Genomic DNA, 13,791 nt, shown 5'->3' with positions numbered 1-13,791 from the left:
GACATTGGGAGCACTAAGCACGGCCCCCATTCCCTGTGGGCCACTACTTAGTGGCCAGGAGGGCACATGAGATAGCTTGTGCTGTGTCTCTTTTTGGGCCGCAGCAGAAGCAGCAGTAGGAAAAATCCATTTTATGACCGCCTTCACAGCAGTTGTATCGTAAGAGGGTGGGTGGGACCGCCAACTCATTGTCGGATGGTCACCTGCCCACAGTGATGGTGGTCGAATGCTCGTCCTACCGCCATTGTAATGAGTTTGTGTGGCTAGAATGCTCATTTATAATAGGCATTCAATAAACAGTAGCAGATATAGTGGTAGTTAAGCTGTTAGGTGTATGTGTTCGCATGTGTCTTTGCTTTGTTTCACATAGTGATGTTAGGTGACACTAATCAAGGACAGTTTGACACAGTAACTTCAATGTGTCAATATTCAGCCACACCAAATTGACTCCAGAATATCAGCTACCTCCATACCATGAAGGTGTTTTTATATAAGTTAGTTTTCTTAAATCCACATTTATTTACCATATCAATATATATAGCAAAGGAAAGTAAATATGGAGTTATAAATGGTAAATCTAAACTTATGTAAGCTGTATCAAAGCTGCACTACTTTCCAATTGTGTACAATCAAATGAATGTATATCCAGTCCGTTTTGAAAAAGAAATGAGCTTCCTTCTTTATTGCTTTTTTCTCTTAAAAGAACCACAGCCAACACGTTTCGTTCTGCGAACAGAACTTCTTCAGGGCATTTATAAATTCTGCAATACCAATAGGTAAATGGTGCGTGAGGTAGTAGTCTCTCACTTCGGATTGTCTTTTAGAGATTATGCTCCTTTATCTTACATGAAGAACTTGTTGTGTTCATGCAAAATAAATTCAAATAACGGGTGTGATGTCATGATATGATAGTCACTCCAAATTCTCCAATCAGTATCTGCATTGGAACCATGGGTGGGAATTGGAAGGCAAAGAAGACAAGCCAGGCACACCGACCCCCTTGCAAGGCATGGTGTGTGCTGTGCCCAATGTACATACTGATTGGAGAATTCGGAGTGACTATCACATTATGACATCACACCCGTTATTTGAATTGATTTTTGCGGTGCCTTTGGACAGAGGGCACTGTTGAAGTTTGCACACAGAATTACTTTTTTTTAAATAAAATACTGGTATACTTTCTGACGTTGGTGCCTACCGCAAGCGAGTTGGTCCACTGTCCAGTTTAGGTGTTTGTAAATCTAAACTTAGCTGTAAACATTTACTTTGACGATACAGCAGTAATACTGTGCAGTCTACATGGTTTTGGCACAATATTTTGACATACCGCTGCCAGGACCTGACAAATCAGTATAGCTAGACAAGGTCCAATGCCCTTGAGGTAAACTATTATGCAGCAGATGCCCACTTCATCTGATATTGCGCACCAGGAAGAGAAAGTATTGTGTGAAGGGAGAACATTAGCACATATGCCTGTCATCCCCATGATTTGCACAAATAAAGCTTAAGAACAAAGAATACTTTGTTGAAAAAGGTGAACATATTTGGCCTCCTGTAAAAACTACAGTACACACTTTTTTGTTTAAAAAAAAACTATTCTATTAAACGGGGTAGAGTAAAAAGAAAGCATTTACTACTGCTGAAGATGTTCTATAAAGGAACATGATACCAATCAACCCAGTCAATTAGCTCAACAAATAAATGCCTTTTATCTAGGTCTTGCCTCGACCACCTTGTGTGATTCAGGTTCTTTGGGCGCATGCACCTTTAAGGTATCCCAGCAGAGAAGTTGGTTTTTTCCCCACTCCAGCCACTATGAGGGAGCCACGTAGGTGAAAATCTCCAAATATAGTGAGATGGTGACATTTTGGTTACAAATGAGAGTATGAGGAATTTACTTCCGTCGTTGGATCCATTTTAACGATGCCTATTACTCAGGACTCTAAATATTCACGTAACTCGGGGCCCAGGGAGTTTTCCATTTCTACAGGATAGACATTGAAATGAAAACAGTCCTAGATCAGTGTACCAAAATGGCACACCTGGTGGGATACTACATGTGTCAGTTTTATCACTGCCAGGTTTGTGTACTCTACGTCTTCTGGGAAGCCATTTCCCACCACCTTAGTAATAGAGACGGGGTTGTGGCAGAGTCAGATTTTGTGTGTGTGTGTGTGTGCTGGGGTGTGTTTGTGTGTGTGTGAGAGAATGTTTGCGTTAACTGTTGCTCAGTCACCACCACATATTGCATTTCTGTTGTTCATGACCTTTCCTTGAACTGATTACACAGTGTGTGTCCACAATACCTGAGGATACCTGCTGACACCAAGGATTCTTGCCATAGGGAGGGTCGCTGCAGATGAATAGTCACCAATGATAGCAGGCGTCTCTAACTTTGCTGCACAGCTGTAGTTTGGGATGATCTTCTGATGACCTGACAGCAGCCAGAACATTCCCTCAATGGCCATCGCTTCAGAGTAGCAAGAGTCAAGAATCCGAAATCCCAGGGTGATTTGAGGAAGAATATTGGGATTCTGGTTGATTTCATTGGTTGCGAAAACCATGGCGAGCACAGATTGATATTGTTCTGTATTCATTCTGGTGAAGTAGAACATACTGTTATGACCTGTGCAAACGATTTCCAAACGTTTTCATTCAAAAAAGCAAAATAAATTAATACTGTGATGTCCTCTCTACCACCAGTTCAGGAAGAGTGTGTGAATTATGAATATATGTAATAAATGTAGACAATGGTAGCCTACAGAATGAGATAATTAGGCAATTATTAAAGTTCGTAGACCTTTACTTCGGGACAAATTCAATGCAAACAGAGCACTTAACACCAACAGCAGAAACTGGAAAGGAGAAGAAATGCAAGCAAGCAACAAAATGTATAAACAGGGGTGAAATTTAAATGTGATACATTTAAGTCATATAGAAATGTATAAGGTAAAAAGTTGAAAAATTGTAATAGGTGGAAAAAACAAACTCTAGTGGAAAAAGGGTACAGTAATACTGGATCATATTGAAAGGAGTACAGAGTGAAGAAATCATAATGTGAGTTCCTATTGTTATGATCGCATTTCAAATGATGTGTTAAGTTTAGGGGGCCCATTAGGATGGCGGGCGGATTGCCCCCGCCAGGTTGACGGTAGCCATAGACGGCCTGGCGGGGGCAATCCGCCCGCCATCCTCAAATAAATGACCCCCGCCATATAATTATGGCGGGCGGGACCGCGGCGGACGGAAAGACCTTCTGCCGCTTTTCCACGGCCGGGGCGGAAAAGGTTTAATATGGTGGCGGTGTCTATTAGACACTGCCAGCCACATTACCATGGGCTTAGTTAGATGCCTTGCCGTGGTGGCGGCATAGGCATGCGGTCTTCACTCTTAGGGCCCCCTGCGGGCCCCCAGACTGAAGGAGAGGTGGGGGGTGCACACGAGGGGTACCTGTGGAACCCCCCTGCATTTGCATTAACAAAGTGGCAGGCACCGCACAGTGCCTGCCGCTTTGTTAATGCAAATGCATTTGTACATTTTTAGCATTGTGGCGGGCGGTGCTGAGAGCACCGCCTGCCACAATGCTAACAATGCAGGATGCGCCCGCTACAGTGGCAGGCGCATCCTAATTTCCCCCACGTGAGCCCCGCCATAAGTATAGAAGAGACTTGCTCGGATGCAATCCATTCATGGCGGGCGGTCCCAATACCCGATAGGATGGCGGGCGGACTAAGTCCGTCCGCCGACCTAATGACCCCCTTAGTGTCTATAACGTCAGTCAGGACTTTGTAATGGATTATGGGAAATAAAGGGAATGGCAATGCATCATAATAAATAACTCAACAATCCTCTAAAAAATATTGTACAATATATTTCAGCATCTCATGTAATGAAACATCAAAAATGTGTGTGAGAGAGAGAGAGAGAGAGAGAGAGAGAGAGAGAGAGAGAGAGAGAGAGAGAGAGAGAAACCATATGAGACTAACTGGACATACACTGAATATATCACATCAATGGAAGGCATGATTCAGGGAGGTAAACTTACACTGCTGTGTACATTTCTGATTGTTTGCTAGTCACAAACATATTTTTAAAGTTAATATCTTTACTAATGTGGAGTCTCCGCACATAAAAAGGTAGAACAGTCCAATCTTTTTATGTGAGGAGACTCAGCAATGGTAAATATACTACTTGTAAAATACATTTGTGAATAGCAAACAATCAGAAACTTACCCAAAAGTGTAAGTTTACCTTTCTGAATCAGGCCTGGTGTGTTTAGCTTACTTCTCGCTCATACTGCAACGAGCCGCAGCCCTACCGGGAATCAGGGTTGGGGCTGAGTGGTTGAGGAATGGATCTGGTACTGCAGAGTAGAGCACAACCTCATGCTGGTTCGGCAAGATGGCTGCAGAGATTGCTGTGCGATCTGATATAAATGGCACAGGCGGAGGTGCTTCCCAGATGGGGCGTAATGGTACACTTCTGGATATGGAGCAAAATGACTTAGCAGACACGGAGGGTAAACAGAAAATACAGAATAGCTACCAAGGGGTTCAGAGAACAAGCATGGGTGGGGGACTGCCAAAAGTACAAAATATACAGTAAAGGATCGCAAATGCAGAGTGACAAACTGATGAAAGCAATGTAAGCCAAAACACCGGAAGAGGTTGGCAGTCATCAATCCAGTGACACCATTGGCCTCTGGTGGCAATTGACCCAAATGGCACCAGAAGTACCTTGAAAAACCTTGAAGTGAGTCCTATCCTGTTTTCCATGTTCCTGTCCTCCATACTCAGCACTCCTGACCTCTTCTGAACATTGATCCAGCGGTTTACTAGCCTCAGATACTCAAACACCACACACTCACCTGGGCCCCTAAACACACATTCACACAGGCTCGTAATACCGCTGTGGGTCAATTTTATAATGCCTTTTTATGAGATTAGTTACCTGTCAATTTTTAATGAATGTTTCACTGATCAAAAAGGTCCTTCCCCTGGTCAATGGACCTATTGTTGGAACTAGTTGATGGTGAAATGACATTTAGGATTTATATTCCTTACCATATTTGAAATACCCACAGACTCTGGAGAAGTTTTAAATGTTTATCTGGTTAATTAATGTGAGCCAAAGTCAATAATACAGGAAAAAGTTAATAATTCAGTCACCTAAATTAGAACGAAGTTTCAAAATGACAGTACTCTGGAAAAAGAGGATAGAGGGAGCAGTACAATGACATACTACACTGAGTTATATTTACCTAGGATGGTGAGGAAAACCAAACCCTTGGCCAAGGAGCTGGAAGGGTCCCCTGGGAAAGGTCAGGGGAGAAAGTTTTCAGGACAGGTTTCCGGAAAGGATTCAGGACAGGATAGATGAACTCTTCTAGATGTGGCGCCTGCACGGCACCCCTCTCTGACACTAGCTTCCTCCTCGGTTCTTCCGCGATCTTAAAATTATATGCCTAATTTCCCTCTTCGATTCTTCCATGGTCTTCTTCTAAATATTTAGCTTATATTCTAAGTCTACAAATCGATTCTCCTTCAGCATTCATTCACCTCTCGAACAGCATCTCGATTTCTCAGCATCTCAACATCATGAGCTAAATATCCAACTAACTAAACTACCTCAATTATACCTTTCGTTGCTCATGTACCACCCATTAATGTTTCAACTTTATGAAACTCCTACTTCTGATTGGACAGGCAAGGGGCGATGATCATCACACCATGCTAAGTTTCATATTTTTTCTTAGGTTTTTCATTTAATGTTCCTGCCCCTTAATTCTTATTCCCAAGCTTTATTTCCCACCCGTATTCACATCTTTATCTGAAAAATGTATACATTTGATGTCCAGCTTCATTCAGCTTTCAGAACTTTCATCAGGTTCCCAGGCCATGTATCAACGATGGCCTTGGACGAGTTTCAAGTACTACATCATGATTTCCCAGCTGGTTATTACTGAGCCGGTGTGAAAGTCATGTGTGACATGGACTTCTGCTTCGTACAGAGGCCCGAATATGAACTAATAGAGAGGTCAAAAAGAAACATATTAATTTCAGAATAAAATGATTTCACTGTATGCCACCTATCTCTACTCTAATCCCATTTACTTATAAAAGCTCTACCCGCATTAGCATTTAGTGAAAAGCTTGTTTTAGTTTCAGTGGAGCAGATGCTTAGCATGTGAGCTTTCAAGCTGCCATATTAGATGCATTTGTGCAGGTGCAGAAATTGCTCTCCAAGTTAAGACTCGTCATTCTGCGAAGATGCAGTTGACGCATGCGCAGTACAGTTGACTGCGTTAGCAGCCATTTAAGTTACGCTCGGGTAATTTGTTAGTAAAACACGTATGCAAGCTTCATCTTGCTGAAAATGTAATGAGGTGTATGTTAATTTACACATACCATATTAATATAGTGTTACAGGTTATATGAGTGGATTGCATCCGAGCAAGTCTCTTCTATACTTGCTCCATCAACATAAAAGAGGATCTAAACCTGGCATGCCTGAGTAATGGTATTGGGCTATATCTTATCACTTGTCAGGATAAGATACAACCCCAAATGTTATTATTGTGCCTCCATGTCTATGCAATACTGACTAGGTTGATCACTGTGGCCCGTATTAACTAAGCGAAAATGCAGATCATAAGCTATGTGCTCTCAGAATTGCCCTAAGGCCACACAAATGCATTAAGTTTACTGCAATAGTTTCTAACTTGTTGTTCTTTATTCGTAGTTGGGGTAGGTTTTTCCAAGTCCATGCTGGTGAGTTGTTATACAGAATTTAGACTTCTGAGAAACCAGAATTTCAACAAGCAATTGCTTAAACAGTCTCTTTAAGTTCCCAGGAAAATGGTAGCTAAGGAGGTGAGAAGGCAAGGTCAAGAATTAGAGTTTGATATTTGCAAACATCCTAAATCCCACACATGAGCCTATTCCCAAAGGGACGCACTGGAGCCACTTCATTTTTCATAGCTAGTCATCCTTAAGGATTTGGGGGATTAGTAATGTAAAGTCAAAAGTCTCAAACTTCAGGGACCATGATCTCTCAAAGGGTCTAAAAATTCCATGTATTTGATTGATGGGTTCACCTAAGGTTGTCCAGCAACCCCTGGGCACCTGTCGAAACTTAGATAGTCTAAGATTTGAAAGCCCAATATTATCTTGCTCCAATATCATGGAAATCACTGGGACAGGGAAAATAAGAACAGGCAGGAGTTCTTAACCTGTGGTCCTGGGTCCCTAGGGGTGTAGGATCCCTAATCAGGGGGTCTATAACTGCTTAGAAAGTTAAAGAATATTAACAGATTAGTAAAGTGCATATAAATAAAGAAGCAAAATATAAAACTTCTAATTTTAAAACATTCTGTAAATGTGAAAGAATATGTACTTGGAGGCTAAAAATTAATTTGGTATTCTCAGATGAATTTGTGGGAGCAGTGCAAGTGTATCAAACAGAATATAATATAGATTATGAGTGAATTTAGAAAAGCTCCAACCTTCCCTTTAAAAATAAAATATTGTTTTTTTATATATCTGTTTGTGAATTAAATAGGAGTTCATAACTTGTGTACATCTTTGATGAAAGCTTGTGTCTGTATTTTTGCATTTTGTTTTTCAGTTCAAAGCTTCAAGACATGACTTAGTGGGGGTCCCTAGATGGCAATAATAATTCAATGGGGGGTCACAGAAGTCAAAAGGTTAAGAAACACTGGACTAGAGGTTGCAGAATCAGCATGGTAAACTCCTACCTTTAACTGCACTACAATGTGTTCATATGTAAGGAGGTTGCTCTAGTGTTCATAGGGAGCAATTGTTCAAGGGTTAAAAAGAAGTTTAACTAATTCTTTGCAACATTGAATGTGGAGTGAGGCTCAGATGGGAATAATATATCCACCAAACACTCACATGAAATTGAGAAACAAACTCAGTGTGAGGAATTCAGTTGTTGGTTAACTGGGGTGTGTATCCTTGTCTAGCAACATCCACAATCCCTGGCAGTGTGAACCACAAAAAGTCACTAAATTAACCTGTGCTTAAGCCTGGGCCGCTTGGCACAAAAAAACAATCAGGCTTAACTTAGAGGCAACGTGTGAAGTATTTATGTAGCACACAAACAGTAATAAAGTGAAAGCACAACACAAGAAAAATTCCACACCAACTTAAAAAACTAGAGTAAATAAAAAATATATATATCAGAGAACTGGATTCATGAATTTTTTAAGTTTTTAGTGAAACTAGTGCCTAAAAGATGAAAACGCCAAACACAGACATCTAGTCACACAAGAGCAAGTCAAAGTCAAAAAATGCGTTCGACCATGATGAAGCGCAGTCGGATGCATGAAATGGATAGAGCCCGGTCGGCGCTTACCCTCGGACGTGAAAGAATTTTCAAGAAAAAGTTTCTGAGAAGGTAAAGTTCAGCATTGTAAGACTGCAGGCGGTGTACGAGGAAGGAGCACCATCATCGGGGAACCACTGTACGAAGTTGTGGTGAAGATTTCAATGTTCGAACTTAGTCACCTCAATGGAAGTAAAAAATCCCCAGTGGGAAGAGGCAGGAGGCTGTAGCTGATGTGTCTCTATGGGTGGATATGTAAGTGTTTGTATGTCTGTATGACTGGACGTGTGAGTGGCCATATAGGTCAGTAACTAGGTGCATTAGTGTCTATATATGGGAGTTAGTGGTTGAATTGGTGGTTGTATGGTTGAGTTGATGTGTGAGTGGCTCCATGGATTAGTGAGTAGATGTATGTGTGTTTATATGGGTCTGTGAATGGGTATGTTTGTGGTTGTGTGGGATTGGGTGTATGGGATATTGTATGGGGGTATAAGTGGGTGTGTCAGTGGTTCTGTGGAGGGTCATCAGTGATGTCATTTGAGATGTCATCAGTGATGTCATTTGAGATGTCATCAGTGATGTCACTGACCATGTCATGAGTAATGAAATATGTAAGGTCATAAGCTGCGCATTACGGGCGTATGTTATAGTTATAGGGCACCTTGGAAGGTAGCAGGAGCCGGCCCTGGGGGGTGGTGGTCACTAGGACCATAAATGGCTCCACAAGGGGGACCCTGTGGATATCCTCCATCATACAATTTAGCCCCGGGGAGGTGGCGTTCCCCCCTTAAATTCAATCAATTGCCCTGGGGAAGTGGCAGTCTCTAGGCCTTGCCATTAATTTCCTATATTTTGCCCTAGGGAGGTGAAGGTCCCTGGTGTGCGGGTGGGCCCAGCAGCCCCGGCTGCATATATTTCCTTTATATATTTGATCATGACTCCAGGACCCGGCCCACCTGGAGGCTCAACATTGCAGGAGCGCGCTTCATTTTTTTTTTTTTAGTGGGACGCGCAGATCCAACACATCTCCAGGCACAAGAAAATGCTTTTTTCCCCTGCGGGACCTGCTAGACCTAGCCAAAAGGCCTAGGGGTTCAGTGTATTCCTACTTTGCCCCCTTCTCTTTTTTCTGTTTTTTGTGGGACGCGGCTCAAGCCAAGTGGGGAAGTCTAGGGCTGTGATAAGGCAACGCAAGCACTGGCTAATTGCAATCTGTAGAAATATAGGCTTCTGCCAGTGTGCACATCCAATAGTCTTTGCAGCCTCCCACGTTTTGAATGCAATGTGGCACAAATGCAGGAAATGAATTACTGTACCCAGTGTCTAGCATGAGTTTACTGTTTTATAGTCACTATAATGTTCGATAATGAATACTAAGTTTAATCCTTGTTTTATCCCCTGCATAGCTTTGTATGTATTTGTTAATTTGTATATATAATATATTTTTAAATGATACTCTTATTTATTGTCTTAAATTTTGTATTATATGTATTTCTATGAACTTTTATGGTCCTTGGTGGCTGAAATAAAGTTATCGAACGAGCGAATGAACAAATATCTCTGCAGAATCTGAGCATTTTTTTGTGCTAAGAAACAGATCTGCAACTCCCTGTGAAGTTCACATGTGAGCCTCTCCCGTTATCTTGTTTTACTTGTGTATTTTCCAACATGCTGACTGTTCCCTTTAGTGGGTCGAGATCAGTGTTAAGGGTAGGATGGGAACTTGAGTCGAAAGGTAAGGAAACTAATGATCGCTGTGTGTTGATGCCCCTGTCTGCTGTTTTATTGGATTCATGATTCAATTGTTGTTCATCGTTGGGTGAAGTGCCTTTTAATGCCAAAGCATGATCCGTCTGTTGGGATTCTATAGCCCTGGCAGTTACAGTTTCATTATCAATCGAAAAATTGGCTTCCTAAAGTAACATTTGGGGATTCAATATTGGGGTTTATGTCATCTAGCGCACTAGTGCCATTTGCATTAGCCTGCAAATGACTGGTTTCTTGATACAATGTTTGGGGTTATTCATTAGTGTTAATGCAATCTATCGATATAACTGGATTAAGGCTGTTGGGAATCACTCTCCCTGCCGATTTCAACCATAGCCGGTTGGTTCCCATGTGGGACGACGGCTTGAGAATTTATGTTTGGATGGTTTCTTTTTGAGGTGGAGCTGCCGAGGACGAGGTTTTTAAAATTGAAAATATTTGATGAAAATATTTTAATGAAAATATTTCATCAAAATGTTCGAGATCTTTGTTCGCAGCTTGAATGAGAAACGTGGCATTTTTATAACACGTTATATTTAATGTTGCCCTAAGTTTTCTAGTAATGAGCAACTTAGTTCCATAGGGAATGTTTTTTGATTCCTGTATTTTCAGTAAGTTATTTAGTGTGTTTCTACATTTGGCCATTTCAGTAGTAAAGAAAATAAAGTCATTATTAATTGTGCTTTTTTCCGAGTTGAAGCATGGGTCTGGTATTAGTGTTTGTGGATTAGTTCTAGAAGGTTTTGTTTAAAAGATTTGGAGGCATTTTAAGTAATATTGGAGGGTACATTATTGAGTATGAGTTCGTTCCTTCCGGTTTTAGATGGTTCCCTGACATGTTTTAGATTAAAGAATTCGAATCTTATTTTACTGAAACGCTTCTGTAGGTAGTGACACTTTCCCTAGATTCTATGGTGGAAATCCGTGCCAGTGACTGTCAGTAATATAGTTTAAGACACGTGCTAGCAAGCTCAGGAATTAAGCACACCAAGGCCGACCATCTAAACAAAAGATGTGAACGGTAGCAATGTTTTGCACATATTCTCAACTTCACTGATAAGTAAAAAGACAAAAGTTTCAATTATTAGCAGTGCTCTGCAGCTACCAAGATGGCTGCCATGGTAGTATCAGACTGGAATGAAGTCCTATGTCTCAGTTAGTGGATCAGATTCCCTGAACACTTAGTCCTCTGTTTATTTCTACTCAACACTTAGTCCTCTGTTTATTTCTACTCAACCATCTCCGTGGTGTAGTCCTCTGTTAAAGACCTCTTACTTGAGTTGCCAACCTGGGACTTCAATAGGAAAATTAAAAATGTCACTACTTACAGATCATGGAGGCCCATTCATCAGAAAAGGAGAATGATTGCAACATAGGGCAAGTGCTACAAGGCTTCAAGACACCAAACGAGTTCTGGACTTGGCTTCCCTTGTCTGTCATGGATCGATTACTAACAGCAAAAAGGGTGGTTCTACCACAATGCTTATATGTGTTACAAAAATCCCTTTGCCCTCTGAAATTGTGTGCATTCAAGAACCTTGATAGTGTGCTGGTTACTCTGATCTGGGCTGAGAAGAGAAGCAAAATGACCTTTCCTCTTCTCAAAAAGTATGTTGTCAAGAATTCTCTGTCTTGTTATTGTTTGTCATTCAAAAATACCAGTGAAAATAGAAAATAGCCGCATTGTAAAAGGGTTTGTCCATTCTGGAAAGGGATACTCAGAATGGTGTTGCGTGAATTTCAAAGATTTGACAGTGAGAATTCCAATATGGCCACAGACCTCCCGAAGTCGAAGATACTTTCTAGTTGTTGTGGTCACGAGAGCTGTGTCTCTTGCTAATGCACACATACTCACATCACTGCATGTACTTCAACTGTTGTCCTCAAGCTGTGAGGTACTACCTCAGAACGGCCCATTCGTTGAAGTGAATATTCGGTGAATTCCATTCAGAAGTTAGTGTGAACAGTGCAAGTACAACTTCGGTAGAGAAAGTCCTCAGACTCCAAAATAGAGTAGCATCTTATGTTGCTTCATCTCAACCTTCTTGAATAACATTCCAGTAAAAGAGGAGTCCTCTAGAGCCAGTCTAATATTCTATAGAGGCAATTTCTCCAGTCTCTGTATGCAGTGAATTCAACTTGATAGAGCAAACCTAAATAAAGGAATCATTGCATCTTGTGGGCATGAGGCAGCGCACAGCAATGCATTTAATTGACACATTTTTGTAGTATTTTGGGCAAATAAAAGGTTGTTATATATTTAATGAAAAGCCTAAAACTCAAGTAAATAAGGAAGCCTTCTCACTTGTATCTATCTATCTATCTATCTATCTATCTATCTATCTATCTATCTATCTATCTATCTATCTATCTATCTATCTATCTATCTATCTATCTATCTATCTATCTATCTATCTATCTATCTATCTATCTATCTATCTATCTATCTAGTGGTCGCCAGTAGGTAGTTATAGTTATAGTTAGTTTCCATAGGAAAAGTATTTTTTGAATTCCCAATATCTTTGGCGACATTAGACGAATCTTTGTGAAATTTTCAAACCTAATCGGGCGGTAAGGTCGCTCCTGTCTTGAAAGATTCGGGTGAATCCTCAAGCGGGTGCCAAGAAAAAAGGGGGTCCCACTGGAGGCTGACCCCCTTCCTGCACCACTCTGCAAATGCGCCTCCTGGCATGTTCAGGGTTGGGGGATTAAGTCCCCTAGAAACTTAAGGGTCCTTAGGGGTCAACTAGCCCACCAGGTACCTCCAGTAAGCCCCACAAAGTGGGATTGCGGAGAGGTGGTCCGAGGCCGTGCCCCTTTTTACACCGCTCTACAAACGCACCTCTTGGCGCATTGCTGGTGAGGACATGAGGTCATTTTGTGTCCTGATGACCTCAGGACACAAGTGGGCTTCATTTTGCAAGCGGCAGTGCGCCATAAGCCACGTTTGCAGCGTGGTGTACAAAGGGGCGTGGCCTAGGAACACCTCTCTGCAATGCAGTTCTTGCTGAAGGTACCTGAAGGGCTAGTTGGCCCCCAGGGACCCTGAGAATTCAAGGGGACTTAATCTCTTAGCCTACAATGCGCCAGGGGGCATTTTTGCATAGTGGTGCAAGGAGGGGGTGGTGCCTGATATAACAAGTTAGCAATCTTGCTGTGTGGGACTTACTGGAGGTAGTAAAAGGGGTAGTTGGCGCCAAAGGTTGACGTTGGGGGCTAACTATCCCTCCTGTTACCTCCAGTAAATCCCAGACAGTGGGATTGCTAAAAGGTGTTTGGAGTCTACACTCACCTTTCCCCACCACTCTGAAAACAACACTGCTATGTTATAGTTAGAAAGTAGCCCTTAAAACACCTTTCAAATTCACTGAAAAAACCATAGCTTTCAGGGTCATTATAATTAGAAATTAGCATTTAAAAAAACATTAAAATTCCCTGAAAAAAACATAGGTTTCATGTAGGTTATAGTTAGAAATTAACATTTAAAAAAACCTTAGAAATTCACTGAAAAAAAACATAGGTCTCAGGGACGTTATAGTTAGTTGGACATTTCACTCGTACAAAACCAGAGAAATTCCTCTGTTATAGTTAGTTCAGCTAACTATAACTCGTGCCCCCGCAATGCACTGATGATGACTTCACATATTACATTATTCATGACATGGTCAGTGACATCAC

General features: G+C 41.4%; 1 protein-coding gene across 1 annotated transcript in view; it reads right to left on the bottom strand.

Moving 5' to 3' along the window:
• The window catches only part of LOC147703536 (vomeronasal type-2 receptor 26-like), a 115,901-nt gene extending 113,349 nt beyond the window's left edge, over positions 1 to 2,552 (bottom strand). Inside the window, exon 1 of the mRNA XM_086928925.1 lies at positions 2,307 to 2,552. Within this exon, the coding sequence (XP_086785051.1) occupies positions 2,307 to 2,468 (162 nt within the window). The 5' untranslated portion in view covers positions 2,469 to 2,552. The remainder of the gene's footprint in view (positions 1 to 2,306) is intronic.
• Between the last annotated feature and the right edge of the window lie 11,239 nt (positions 2,553 to 13,791).

The sequence above is a fragment of the Lissotriton vulgaris genome, chromosome 7, assembly GCF_964263255.1.
Source record: "Lissotriton vulgaris chromosome 7, aLisVul1.2, whole genome shotgun sequence".
NCBI lineage: Eukaryota > Metazoa > Chordata > Amphibia > Caudata > Salamandridae > Lissotriton > Lissotriton vulgaris.
The sequence above is the reverse complement of the archived record's forward strand: the minus strand, read 5'-3'. Positions and strand labels throughout refer to the sequence as shown.